This window comes from Mytilus edulis, chromosome 1 (assembly GCF_963676685.1).
Source record: "Mytilus edulis chromosome 1, xbMytEdul2.2, whole genome shotgun sequence".
NCBI lineage: Eukaryota > Metazoa > Mollusca > Bivalvia > Mytilida > Mytilidae > Mytilus > Mytilus edulis.
This window is the reverse complement of record NC_092344.1, coordinates 123,634,126-123,649,302: the sequence shown is the minus strand read 5'-3', so window position 1 is coordinate 123,649,302 and position 15,177 is coordinate 123,634,126. Positions and strand designations below refer to the sequence as shown.

Sequence of the window (15,177 nt, the reverse complement as noted above, 5' to 3'; positions counted from 1 at the left end):
TGTCCTTTTAGGAACTATAAGTATGACGTCACCTGTCGCGAAAGTCTACACGAGGATATGAAATGAGCAGATGCTTATACCGTTTGGCTTACAAATGTGGAACTTTACAATGACAATTAGACTAGCCACCACCGTATGTTTTATTATTCTTGTATGTCTCTTAATACACATCTTGTTTATATTTGCGTGGTTTTATAAATGGTTGTCCAATATCTTCGAACTTGGGTAGACAACGGGAAAACGAAGCCAGTGGAAACTCCACTCCTGTTACAGATGTAATAAACACTTACTGACTGGATATTCGTTGAAAAGTAAGTTAAGTGTCCCCTCGGATATAACATGCTCTCGGCCTCGCCTTAGGGCAATTTTGCACCTCGGGAAGAATTAACTTACTATAATAATCATTCAATAACTATACAGTTATGTTAGCCTCAGTGAAATCTGTGTTTCCAAAGATTTCATTGTCAATGAACATATTTAAACATGCATGTAAAATGCCAGCTTCAGCATGTAAAATTCCAGCTTCAGATGAACAGAGTAAGTATAGATAGACTTAAGTCTTAATGCCAATTTTCTTGTTGGTCCGATAAGGCCAATTAATTTTTAAGGAAAGTATAATATTTATATTCAGATATTAAACAGCTCAATACACAATTTTAAACACAATTATTGGGTCATTATTGACCCCAATAGTATACCAATAACTGTATTTGATCTATATTACATTGACAATATCTGTTAAAGTGTCTTTAAGTGTCGGGATCTCGTTGGCCGAGTGCTGTAAGTAGATTATCTAAGTCGTTATTACAAGTTAGCAAAGTTGTTTAAACAAGTTAGCTAAGTCGTTTTAACGAGTAACGGAATTAGCAAAGTCGTTTAAACGAGATAGCTAAGTTGTTTAAACGAGTTAGCTAAGTCATTATAACGAGTAAGCTTGGTGGTTTTAACAAGTTATATTAGCTAAGTTGTTACAACAAGTTAGCTAAGATGTTTAAACAAGTTAGCTAAGTAGTTTTGAACGAGATAGCTAAGTCGTTAAAACAAGTTAGCTAAGTCGTTAAAACAAGTTAGCTAAGTTGTTAAAACAAGTTAGCTAAGTTGTTATAACGAGGTAGATAAGCTAAGTCATCCCTGACACTTACAGGCTTCCGTAGTTTTCCTGTCGAAGGTCGGTGGTTTTCTCCTGGCACTCTGGCTTCCTCCGCCAATAAAAACTGGCCGCCACGAAATAGCCGAAACGCGGTGCTTAAAGTGGCGTTAAAACACCAAAACTTAAAATTCAAAACAAATCTTTAAATATCAGCTTCTACGAGGCTAAGAAACAGGTGTAATGCGAGCTTCAACGTTACTCCTGTTTCGATCCGAGTATAAATACATTTAATACTGTTGATATTAAAAGACACTTAACAGTTATTGTCTTTATCCTGAAATTAGTTTTGTATATTTTCCCCATCACAATCGTTGAATTTGCTTTTGAAAGAAATTAATATGACTTAAACACGGACCGCGATGAGGACCCAAAATTGAACCGGACGTAAACAGTAATTTGGCATAACCGTTCACTTGCAACAGAAGCAGCCAGGATTCGTATTATGTAGAATATATTATCAAGATAACACAAGAAGTAGTATTTTCACTAATTTTTAATTGTCCTGACAAATAGGAAATGTAAAAAAAACCAACAGAAACAGCTCTGTCAGACGCCGTGGATCGGCCATAGGGTTTATGTATTTAGTAGATATAGGAAGATGTGGTGTGAGTGCCAATGAGACAACTCTCCATACAAATAACAATTTAAAAAGTAATCCATTATAGGTTAAAGTACATTTAGGTACATTTTGTATTTTAGTGTATTAAAAAAATTATATTACTCAGAAACTACACTTGTGACGGAGTGACGAACGGACAAATAGTGTGCATTCCTCTTTAAGTCGGAATGATAAGGAGATGTGGTACGATTTCCAATTGTCATGTCTTATACCAACACTCCATCCATTTAGTGCAGATGAAAATAATGAGATGTTGTTTATTATAATCCAATCAGAGAGCAACCCAATCACACAAATAACATCTAACATAAAGGTCAATATACAGTCTTATTACAATGTATAATATCTTATGCGTTATGATAGCCTCCACTCTTCATAATGTGATGATTTTATATTTTTAAAGGAACAGTTAGCTTTAGCCATTACTTGGCGTCCGTCGTCCGTCGTCGTCCGTCGTCGTCCGTCGTCGTCGTCTGCCTGGTGTAAACTATTTCAAACATCTTCTCCTCTGAAACTACTGAACCAATTCCCACCAAACTTAAGCTAAATGATCCTTAGGGTATCTAGAATAAAGTTTGTGTTTTATTTTCTGTTTCGTCAAAAACATGGCCGCCATGGCTAAAAATAAAACATAGGGGTAAAATGCAGTTTCTGGCTTATATTTCAAAAACCAAAGCAGTTAGGGCAAATCTAACATGGGGTTTTTAAAAGTGTTCAATTGGTCAAGGTCTATTAGCTCTGAAATTTTCAGACGAATCTAACAACCCATTGTTGGGTTGCTGCCACTAAATTTGTAGTTTTAAGGAAATTTTGCAGTTTTTGGTTATTATCTTGAAAAGTATTAATGATAAAGATAAACTGTAAAAACAGTAAATATGTTCAGCAAAGTAAGATATACAAATAAGTTTATATGACCAAAAAGGTCAATTGACCCCTTAAAGAGTTCTTGCCATCTAAGGACAATTTTACACAATTTGTTTATCATGTTTTCTTACTTTAAAAATCTTCTCATCTAAAACTACTGAACCAATTTCAACCAAATTTAAGCTGAATGATCCTTAGGGTACCTAGAATAAAGTTTGTGTTTTATTTTTTGTTACTTCAAAAAACATGGCCGCCATGGCTAAAAAAAGAACTTAGGGGTAAAATGCAGTTTTTTGGCTTATATCTAAAAAAACAAAGCATTTAGAGCAAATCTGACATGGGATAAAAGTGTTCATTAGGTCAAGTTCTATCAGCTCGAAATTTTCAGATGAATATAACAACCAATTTTTGGGTTGCTGCCACTAAATTGGTAATTTTAAGGAAATTTTGCAGTTTTTGGTTATCATCTTCAAGGTGAGCGATTCAGGCTCTTGAGAGCCTCTTGTTTATTTTAGATGTTCCTGATTCTAAAACATTTGATGTTACTCTCATGATAACGTTACTTAGAAACCTGGCCAGTTTGAACCCTCCTCATGGTGGATATGACAAACTGCCTACTGCTCATGAAGCTACACCAACCTCAGATTTAGCCAGAATAAAATATTACAGGAACTTCCTGGCTCACCTGGATGATGGGAAAATAGATGGTTCTGAGTTCAATACAGCATGGGACGATATCACTGGTGTAAGTAAATTTAATTAATACCATGTTGTTCAGAAAATTGGACAAAATGACTGGTGAAAGAAATATATATGGGTTCGAATCCCGGCGAGGGAAGAACAAAAAAAACCCCAGATCTAACATTATGATTATGCCCGCGTCACACTGTCCCGATTTTTATATTGCCCGCGTCACACTGTCCCGATTTTTATATACGATGGACACCCGAATGCGAAAATTGTAAGTTCGTACGAAGTTGGTCCCGATCTCGTTAAAATACCAAAAAGTGACCGAAGCAAGTACGATGAATAACGAAGTCTATAAGATGGTGCCGAAATTATATACGATAGCAAAAGATGGAAATACGAAAGTTAACCGAAGACGGGTATTTAAGCTTCATATCTCAGCCGAAGCCTACACGATGGATCACGAAGGCTACACGATGGATTACGAAGGCTACACGATGGATTACGATGATGGCGCGATGGCCATACGATGTCTAAAAGACGTTGTGTACAGCTTACGATGCATTTGAATTATATGCCGAAGGCATCACGCGTTTTAAATTGTTTGATCAATATTGAATATATATTATATTGCACATTTAATTTCTGGTATAATCATAAGACGGAAGACCGTGGGGTTGAAGGGTAAAACTTGACTCTTAGTCTCGTAAAATGTGTGCACTAGTCTGAATAATCACCCATAATTATGCCCATGTTAAATGATCTATCTTAAAGGTAAGGTAATGGGTTCGTTGATCCCTTTTATTCAAAAAGAGCTCTTTCCAGGAGAATATCATAATAATATAGACAAAAGGAAGGATATGGGGAAAGCAACAAATGCGGCAAAATATGACATATAGAAAACAAAATGGTTATGGAGTAAACATTCGTGTGACAACAACTCAGACGATACATAAAAAATCAGAATAATGAAGAAAAGGTTGGTTTCCCTATATACGTGTACCTGCAGTGTTGGTGTACGAGGCGCGTTTATGATTTTCATTATGTTACTTGATATGAAAAATTGACAAAAAATTATATTTTACTTGTAAAAGTAAATCCTGAGCCTGTAATAGCTGCTCTTCTTGTTCCATTTGAATTAATAGAAACAACGCTGTCGCCTTTCTTGTTCTCATAGAATCATATGATATGAGCTCCATGTTTTGTGAACGTCTTTCTTAACTGTGGTATGAGACTGACCAGTGCATATCGCGCATGGCACTTTAAATGTATTTTAGCGCGAAAATTAACTTACATTTAGCTGGATTTATTGCCGTCGTAGTTCCATCTTGTCGCCTTCGTACTTTTATTCGATGGCAACACGACGGGATTACGAGGTCTTCACGTGTTGCCATCGTAAGACCTTCGGGTAGCTTCGTGATTCATTCGTGTAGACATCGTTATGTCAAAACTGCCCGATGGAAACGATGGAAACACGAATGCAATACGATGTCAAAGATGCATTCCCGGTGACATTACGATGGTGAGGATGGTGATACGAACTCAATACGAACCCTCCACGTCGGACGCACCTTCGGGGATTTTTTAACATGTTAAAAAATTTAGAACCCTTTCCGAAGTTGTCCCTGAAGGCTAGAAAAGTGGCCGATGGTTCTACGATGGTTAAAGATGGCACTACGAATAGCCTGATCTGGATACGATCAGTCCCGATTTTGAAAATTTCCATAATCGTGTTGCCATCTGCGTAAAAATCGGGACAGTGTGACGCGGGCACGAATACCGATACCAATAGTATATTCACCTGTTACCTATTACCTTATCTGTACGTTCCGCATCTGACGGGCTCACCACCATACGGTGTATTTCGAATTTTGGATAAGGGTTGACACTACTGAATTCAATCATTGTCACATTGTTCCCTATTAGGCCGGTGACCAAAGTCGGATTTATAAAATTTTAATCGTCAAAAATGGTATACGGCTATATCATATATCATTGGATTCGGAAATATGTGTACTTTGAGATTCTTCTGGTCGTCAAATAAAAATATGGTGCAGTTTTTCAGAAATCTTGATCAAAGGTCATATGTCGTTTTCAAGGAAAAATAAAATTGAATATCTAACTCCAATTTAAATACCCTTTTTACAGTAGAATGACTGAATACTTAAATCTATTTTCTTCTTTATTCAATTTTTCATCCAAAAAGTGGAAATCCATCATTATATGAGATTTCCAAACACACGTATGCGACTGTACAAAAAGGGGGATAGTTTTCAGTTTTAAATGATGTATTTTTTTTCAAATAATAAGAACAACGTCTGTCAAAACTTAACAAAATTTATAGAAAATTATGAAAAAATATGTATTTATTCATATAACTATCTAGTATACATCAATGAAAGTGAAAACTTTTTAGTTTTAGCCATATACGTTGAATACGCTACATGCAAAACAGACAACACAAATTATTTCAAAACATACTTATAGTGGAGTTTTTACAATGTCGTGACGATTTCTATGAAATAAATTTGTATCAATAGGAAAATAAATCATTTTAAGATAAACTTAAAACTTTAAAACGGTATATTTTATGAAAGAATAGCCTTTTATTCGTTTGAAAATGAAGAACGTTTCGGTTATTCAATCCCAAACTAAGTGACTCAAGATTTTTTTTTATGCGGGATATATTGACATAGCACTAAATATACCTAACTTAAATCAGTAATTCAGACCTCAAATGACTTTTGTGATGTGGGAACGTTATTACGACGTTCTGACCATTGGCTGGAATACGTATGTTCGCAAGTGGAAGTTTTAGCAAATTTCGAATGTCAGTATTGGTCCGTAGTGTTTAAAGAACACGACAAAATTCTTAAGCACGAATCCTATAATGATATTATCAATGTTAAACTTCGGACATTTGACGTGTTGTGCCTTGCAATAGAGTGGTGGTCAAATGTTTGTGTACCACATATAGCGAGCTTTTACCCATCACCATTGGCCATCATCGTCATTACAAAATACACTTCGGCCATGTCAATCTATTTTATGGGGGACAATAAAACAACTGAAACATCAGTGCACCTCTAGGACAAATGTCAAAAGAACCCTGTATTGAAAGAAACGTCTTGTCCTGCTGCTTGAAACACAAAATATCTCTAAACAAAAGCCAAGAAAATAAACCATCTGTGATCCGCATCGACAGTATACACTCGCCATGATCATATGACTGTAGTCTGTGCAATGTTTCCGATTGTCGTGGTCGTTATGCCCTACATTCTGGTCTGTATAAGTGATTGGATATCGGAACTAGAGATAGACTTTATACCACACTACTGATGGTAAAAAAAACTTTCTTCTGTGAATGTTCTTGTAATTTACTTCTAAGTATATGACAAATAAGCATTAAACAGCCTTTACTAAAATGTTCTGTTTTAGAGAATGAAATTCCTCGTCTTGGTTGTAGTTTTCTTTACTATAGATGAAAGCAAATGAAAGAGAGACGAAAGATACCAAAGGGACATTAAAAGTCATAAGTCGAAAATAAGCTGACAACACCATGGCCAAAAAGTGAAAAAAAACCCACAGATAAACAATAGTACACCTAGCACAACCTTTGATAGCCGTGACTTCGGTTTCTTGACTTGAGCCAGCTGCCATTTTGTCTGTATGTCTCAAAGAAACATTACAGGCACCAGTACGTAAGTTACCGATGGTTATGTTTTAAACAAAGCTAGGGGAATTCCAGGAAAAACAAAAAATAGTTCAGTTTGGTTGTATCAAAAAATGTTACCCGTGTCGTGCGAATCAAAAGTATCAATATATTAGAAACAGGAATGGAACACAAATTAATTGCAAATTTTCAGATCTGATCTGACACAATTAGTATCTAAAAATTGTAACTCGCCAAAAGACGTGCTAGTGAATTGGGCCACGACAGAGCTTAAAGGTACCATTATTCGTGATACGGTAATATAAAAACCTATTTTGTGTCTATTTCAGTCGCAAGTTCTTCAAAATTAAGTACATGACACCAAAAATAAATTTCCACGTTCGACACTCAGGTGTTACAATTGAAACAGAATCTTCGAAACCTTTTGGGGGCACACGAGATACCCCCTTGTTTTCAGTATGTTTCGTGTTTATCTTTGGTGGTCTATGTAGAGTTTTGCAGAATTTTGTTTGTCATTTACGTCGTTCTTCTACTTTTACCATGCCGTTTTGATATTATCGTCGACTAATATGTTTGAATATCCCTTAAAATTCTGCGGCCTGTTTTAAGTAGTCAGGGGTACACACCCCTGTCCAAGAAGACTGTATTGACTCAACAAGCACCAGCGTAAGGTATCATTTGAGATATGTGCACATTATACGATGGCGCAGAGGAGTGTAGTACATTGAGACCTAGCTGGGGAATTGACATTTGGAAAGTTAAAATCGCCCTCCAAAGTTTGTCATAGATTTTTGTTTGTAGTCGTCAATCCGTTTCAATATCAAAGAAAAAGGTCAAGATATGAAGCGAACATTCTAATTTCTGTAGTATCCTTTATCACAAGCTAACTGGGAAATGTAAGTACTGACTGACTAAAATGTAAAAAGAGAAAGGTAGTCTTCAATATATCTGAGTTTTGAAATCAAAACTCAGAGCAACAAGGTTTACTTTAGGTCTTTAAAATGTTCTGCATTTCAAATTGCAGTGCGAACTGTAGATATCACTATGCCATGTAGACGTATGCATTATTCGTATCCATTTTTATTATAAACAATTTTCAAGCGAATAGAATGAACCAGATGATAGATGTACATCTATGAATTAAAGTCACAATTATATGCGTAATCTTGGGTATATTTCATCATTACACCAATCAACTGTGTCAAAATACCTCAATTTACTGTACGTTTGTAAAAATAATTATTCTACTTCTGCATTTAATAAAATAACACTATTTAATTAAGGGATTAAAATGAATGTTTGCTTCTTTGAAATGGTAACGCAAAGTTTCAGCGGACTTTCTAGTTTTGTTATCTTTTTGGGGATTTTGTCGGATCCCTATTTCCTAAATAAACCATTGAAAAACTTATTTCGCCTTTTACATAAATAAAATCAAAATAACACAACCTTAAAAAAGAATTACGGACACCAAAATAATTCAACGAAACAATTAAAAATCAACAAAAACAAGTAATATCAAGTCCAAATATTACAGAAAAACTATGTCCCAGCCCAATCATGGACGGGACACAACTATCCGGAATGTTATTAAGTAAATGATTGATTAGACGAGATTTTTGAAATTGACAAAAATATCGTTTTAAACAATATGATCTCATAAAAACATATGTACATGAAAAGAAAAATTGCAGTTTTATTACTTTATAGTAGATACGATATAATCCATTCATCAGCGCTTTGTTGTATGATGTTGAAATCGGGTAAAACACAAAATTTCCCCGTTAACAGTAGTTTTTACCTTCATAATTTGTCATCAAAAGGCTTTGAGGATTACCCTTTTTGCCTAATGCATAAAACATTATGTTTCACGTTTAAATAAGACAAAAAAGAAAGATATGCGATGGCAGCTTTTGAATAAAAAGCCAAATTGCATGCCACTTATTATCTGCATTTGATGTCAAATTTGCTGACTAAAAGCTGAAATTAAAAAAACTGCACCATACGACTTTTTGACGACCAATCTTAAATTCAAGTAAAATCATTTTTCTAGGACTTTGCAAACTTTTAGCCGTGTACCATGAAGTGAAATTAAACTCCTTTAATAATCGACTTTTTCCTATTCTGTCACTGCACTATATTGTAGTATTTTAATCAGTATGACTTTCTAAGATGACAATACGAATACTAAAAATCTGGACTTAAATTAAGGCGTATAGGTACAGTTTTCAATTTTTTAGCCGGCATGACGTAAAACAGCGAATCTAAGAATTCAATTTTATTTATAACTAATATAGGACAATGCTGTTGATTAAAAAATACTCCATTCCAGGCCCTTTTGTTTCCCACAAAAATAATATCACCAATAATTGATAAGTTCCAGGTCGACGGTTTCATACAGAAAGATTTTGAAAGCAGAAACAACTGTGCATCTTATAATCGGCATGGCTTTATCAGATGACAATACCAATACTATAATAAGGCTTACGCATATAGTTATCATGGGTGTGTTCTAGTATCCATATTTATCATATGTTTAGTACAAAATACAGCAATTTTGTATATCTAATAAAGGTTATTTTTTCCAGTCTGTATCGCATATCCCGTATCGCATGGCTAAACCCGTATCGCATAGCAAAACCCGTATCGCATACCTGACATGACGTTTGAGCTATGACGTTCAGTTGCTGTTTATCCTGGCATAGGAAAAAAATGAGTTCCCACTTAAAAAAATGTCCTATCATTTCAACTAAAATCGATATTTTAAGATGTAGAAATATATGAAGTTTTATTGTTTATTTGGTCATAATTTTCGTGAAGTTTGTTTTCATAACCTGATGGATTAAACACAAATGCAAATTTTTACGGTTTAAATTTTGGTTAGAATACATGTAGATATCAATTTTTCCAAGAAATATTTGTCTTGATGTGCACCTCTTCAGCTAATTAAAATGATCATGAATGATATCATCGCTAAATAAACAATAAAACTTTAAACATTTCTACATCTTATATACATCCTATATATTTATTTGATAAATGTTAATTTTAGTTGCAATATAAGGACAGTATCGTACGTGGATTCATTTTAATACATGGTCTTTAACATATATTGAGAATGTAATAAGATTATAGGGGGCATTACGATGTGGATATTAAGCAAATAAGGATGTCTATAAAAAAACAAGTCAGCTGGAAAAATACAGGAAAATCATAATAGCATTGAGAATGGTAATGGGGAACGTGTTAAAGAGACAAACAACCGACCATAGAGCAGACAACAGCTGATGTCCACCAATGGGTCTTTCCTAGCTTATAATTTCAGACGATTTAAAACAAAACATGGATATCCCATCAATCTGATTCTATTTAAATATATGATAAATAGAATAATACATGACAAAATCCGTATCGCATGCTTCATTTATTCTAATAGAATCAGATTCATGGGATATACCTTCTTTTTTTTTTTTTTAAATCGTCCGAAATTATAAGCTAGAAAAGAACATTATGATTTCCTCTATTTTTCCAGCTGACTTATTTTTAAAGACTTCCTTATTTGCTTAATATCCACATCGTAATGTCCCCTATATATTAAAATGCATCCACTAACGATACTGTCCTTAGGCTATTATTTCAACTAAAATTTTTAATTTTTAAAATTAAAATTATAAGATGTAGAAATGTTTAAAGTTTTATTGTTTATTTGGCGATGATATTATCCATGATCATTTTAATTTTGACCTAATAAACGATAAAACTTCAGATATTTCTACCTCTTATTGGGTCTTCTTTTATATATAAATCGCTCGTAAATGGGTAATAATTTTTGGAAAAATATCAAAGGACTGAGTGGAACTCTTTTTTTTTTCGTTTATGCCAGGAATTACAGCAACTGGACGTCATAGGGGAAATGTTAACATCATTCGAATTATGACGTCACGTCAGGTATGCGAGACGGGTTTAGCTATGCGATACGGAGTATGCGATACAGGATAGGTGATACAGACTGGAAAAAAGAATTATTATTAGATATACAAAATTGCTATATTTTGTACTTAATATATAATACATATAGAATAATTAATGGGAAAACCCGTATCGCATGTTGATACAGCATGCGATACGGATTTTGCCATGATGTACTTTTCTGTTTATAATATATATATTAATAGAATCAGACTCATAGGATAACCCTTTCTGTTTTTTAAACCGTCCGAAATAATAGTTTAGCAAAGAACATTCTCAATATACGTTAAAGATCATGTATTAAAATGCATCCACTAACGATACTGTCCTCAGGGGACGACCATTTGATATTCTGGTGGGGAGGGGGGGGGGGGGGGGGTTGGACAGTAGGATTTGTTTTTGATCGGTTATTTATTTTTTGTAAACTAAGAGGACAGATTATTCATTTTCTGCACAATTGAGGCAAGATTTTTCATTTTCATTAAAGCAAGGGACTGATTATTCATTTTCACAACTATATTGAAAATATAGATTTGTTTATTATAAATAATACATGTATAGTCAAGTCATTATGTACCATTTAATCAGAATTAGTCATCCTCTGCAGAAATGAATCTTTTATATTCCCAACTGTATACATGTATTGCATACATACATAGTATTAAAGTTTGGTTGTAACTAGCCTCTTTTAAAGTATTGGCAAACATATTATGCCGAGCGGAGCGAGACAATTTTTTTAAAAAGGTTTTTGAAGCCACTGAAGGCCCAAGAAGCTATAGAACAAATGATGCAAAATCATGCTTTCTGGGTGTTCCGAAGACCCTTTCATAATCTGAAAATGCAAGTTTTGTTTTAACAATTTTTTGACAATATTTTGGTCTTAAAGCAAAATGTATAAATTCAGTGTAAGACTTAAGTTTCTATGGACAACATCAAAAGACCAATGTGCATGAAAAAGCAAAAATGGAATTCGTGGCTGCTGTTTTTTTGGAAACTCATGATTAAGTTCATAACAAAATTACTAGATTACAAAAGGAATGCAACACTAATAGAATACAAAATGGCGATCAATGAACAAAAGACGAATAAATAAGAAACATTCATCCCGAAAAATCAGGGCTACGTCTGAGGGAAAACAGAACTTGCTTCTTGCAAGGCACTCGCCGTGAACACAATTTGATATGAAGACAAGCATTTGCCACAATGTAGTTACGGCCCTGTTTAAATAAAAGTGAGGTAAGTTTTCCTGAGACAATATACCTCCAGTTAAATGAAACCAATTTTCAGACATTTCAAGTATATTTAAATAATATTTATACCTTTATTTAAAAAAAAATTGGGAAGTGTTTCCCGATTTTTTTGGGAAAAAAGATGAATTTATGAAGAATCTGGTGCCTTCTCATACTGTCGATTAGACCTGCTGAGTTATTTATTTTCAATACATTGCAAGTCAGGTAATTTTCTTTCAAACTACCACAGATAAACTCATCATAGATACCAGGATAAAAATTTCCTAAAAGGCCAAATAAAGTACGAAGTTGAAGAGCATTGAGGACCAAAAATTTCTGAACGTTTTGCCAAATACAGCTAAGGTAATGACAAACCATTTATTTTTGTTATTATCAAGGCTGAGTTATTTATTTTCAAAATCCTCCTGCCCCTCCCCCCCCCCCCCCGAATATCAAATGGTCGTACCCTTAGGCTATTATTTCAACTAAAATTAATATTTATCAAATAAATATCATAAGATGTAGAAAGTTTTATTGCATGTTTATTTGTCGATGATATTATTCATGATAATTTTAATTTTCTGATGAGGTGAATTGCAAGAAAAACTTTTCTTGAAAGTTTGCTTTCTATTCCAACCAAATTAAAATCGTAAAAATTTGTAATTGGGTTTAATCTAATCCATCAGGTATTGGAAAGAAACTTTACAAAAATTATGACCAAATAAACAATAAAACTTCAGATATTTCTACATCTTATAGGGTCTTTTTTTCGCTCGTAACGTTACTGGGTAATATTGTTTGGAAAAATATCGATTTTAGTTGAAATGATAGGACATTTTTTTTACTGGAACTAATTTTTTCCTTTGCCAAGAAATACAGCAACTGGACGTTATATGTGAAACGTTGAAGTCATTCGAATTATGACGTCACGCCAGGTATGCGATACGGGTTTAGCTATGCGATACGGGGTATGCGATACAGGGTAGGTGATACAGACTGGAAAAAAGAACCTTTATTAGATATACAAAATTGCTGTATTTTGTACTAAATATATGATAATATCAGATTATTACATAGCATTTTTCATATCGCATGTATTATCAGTCCAAGGTTCAATATCAGCCCAAGAGCCGCATGGCTCGAGGGTTGATATTGACCGAGGGCTGATAATACATGCGATATGAAAAATGACATGTTATGATCTTTTTATCATATGCTTCAACAATGGAGAAAATATACACATTCATATATTGATCATTTAACGTGGTTCCCAAATAGAAGTTCAAAGAGTAAAAAGTTCCTTATATGGACGAATCGACAAGAAAAAAAATAATTCAACAATATAAATAATTAACATTGGTTGGACAAGTCATTTTTTTAAAAGGAACTTACAAAAATATGTTTTAAACTTTAAAAAAAAGTATTTATTTAAGTTTTTTTTTGTGTATTATTTTACACAATATACATTCCAGTATCCAAATAATTGTTTTGTACACTACTTTGTAAGGTTTTTCACTAAAAACATAGCATTGAGGTGTATTTTCCGGAATTTGCCGAGTATCACCGGAATGCCATGCGATAACGTTACGGAAAGGCATGTGATAACAATCGAAACATGCATATATGTGATATACTTTTCAAATCAGCCCACTTAGCGCCATTTCAAAAAATATGGAATTTACGTTAATTTAATGCTATTATCATACAGTAAAACTCATATGTTATTATGTTATATATATGATAAATAATATTATCGTGTACTCCAAAGTATAGAGCAATATCATGTACTCCAAAGCACGGAGGAATATGACTGTTGTAAGTAATATAGAATTATATTAATTCGTATATTTTAACTAATTTGATTTGTTCAGGGATAGTCACATGTTAAACTATATTTTCGAAGGTAGAGAGAAAACGGCGGATAGCAAAAAGCATATTGCACAGCAAAAATCATATTGCACGGTTATCTTTAGAATATCTTAAAACCGATATGCTTTGTGACGTCATGTAACGAATTTTATGATATTGTTCATAAAAAAATATTTATGATCGATTATTTGAGGAAAAAAATCTTAAATACAGAAGATGTGAAAATAAAAACAAAAAATGTAAATGAAATAACAACCAATTGTCTGTCTAGGAGACAATATGATATCTAAAAAATTCCCAAAAAATCAAATGACGATTTTGATACAAATCTGGTCGGAAATTAATAATATAACATTTATAGCCTATTTATGAGGTTAATAAGGATATATCGACCTCGGACTTATATACTTTTTTCAGGTCAATATATCCTTGTATCGAACTCATACAAAGGCTATAATTTATTATTATTAATTAATTATTAATTATTATTAATTAATTAACGTATCGTTATTAAGAATTGAACGGTGGACAGTATGTGCGCTGAATGCTTCTTACTACCTGATTGGAAGATATTACGAGACGTGAATAATTAAAATTCGTTGGTTGGTTAAGAAAATCCAAACCTAGTGAATGTCTTTCAATTCCGTAGAGTATCGGGTTTGTCCTCTCTATTTTAGCAATTAGATTTTGCCTGGTCATTAATCATGCATATTGGTACACCAGTAACACAGGTAACTTTTATCTATGAATAGCCGAAGCTCCCGGAGTTTTGTAAATGTTCCGGACCATACGAGTATTTGGACCATATGCGTATACACATATTGTCGGACCATATGAGTATAATACTCGTTTGGTCATTAACGACCCGGACCATATGAGTATTTTGACCATATAGGTATTTTTTTTTATTACATTTAAAAGTTCCAATAATACAAAAACTTTATCTAAAAAAACAGTGATGGTAACATGACTGTATTATTTTTTATAATTCAAATACTACGTAAAATTTAAACATTGATGCCATAGTTAGTTTTCATCTCTAATTACATTCTTGTATGTAGGCTTTGGGTGACATTTCCTTCCACACGGTATCATAGCCTTTTTTGCATTTGCAAGTCTT

The 15,177-nt window shown here is 33.5% G+C and overlaps 1 protein-coding gene across 1 annotated transcript in view; it reads left to right on the top strand.

Moving 5' to 3' along the window:
- The first annotated feature begins 494 nt into the window (after positions 1-494).
- The window catches only part of LOC139506020 (serine/threonine-protein phosphatase 6 regulatory ankyrin repeat subunit B-like), a 101,895-nt gene continuing 87,212 nt past the window's right edge, over positions 495-15,177 (top strand). The window contains exons 1-2 of the mRNA XM_071295337.1: positions 495-537; positions 3,149-3,378. Of these exons, the coding sequence (XP_071151438.1) occupies positions 495-537; positions 3,149-3,378 (273 nt within the window). The remainder of the gene's footprint in view (positions 538-3,148; positions 3,379-15,177) is intronic.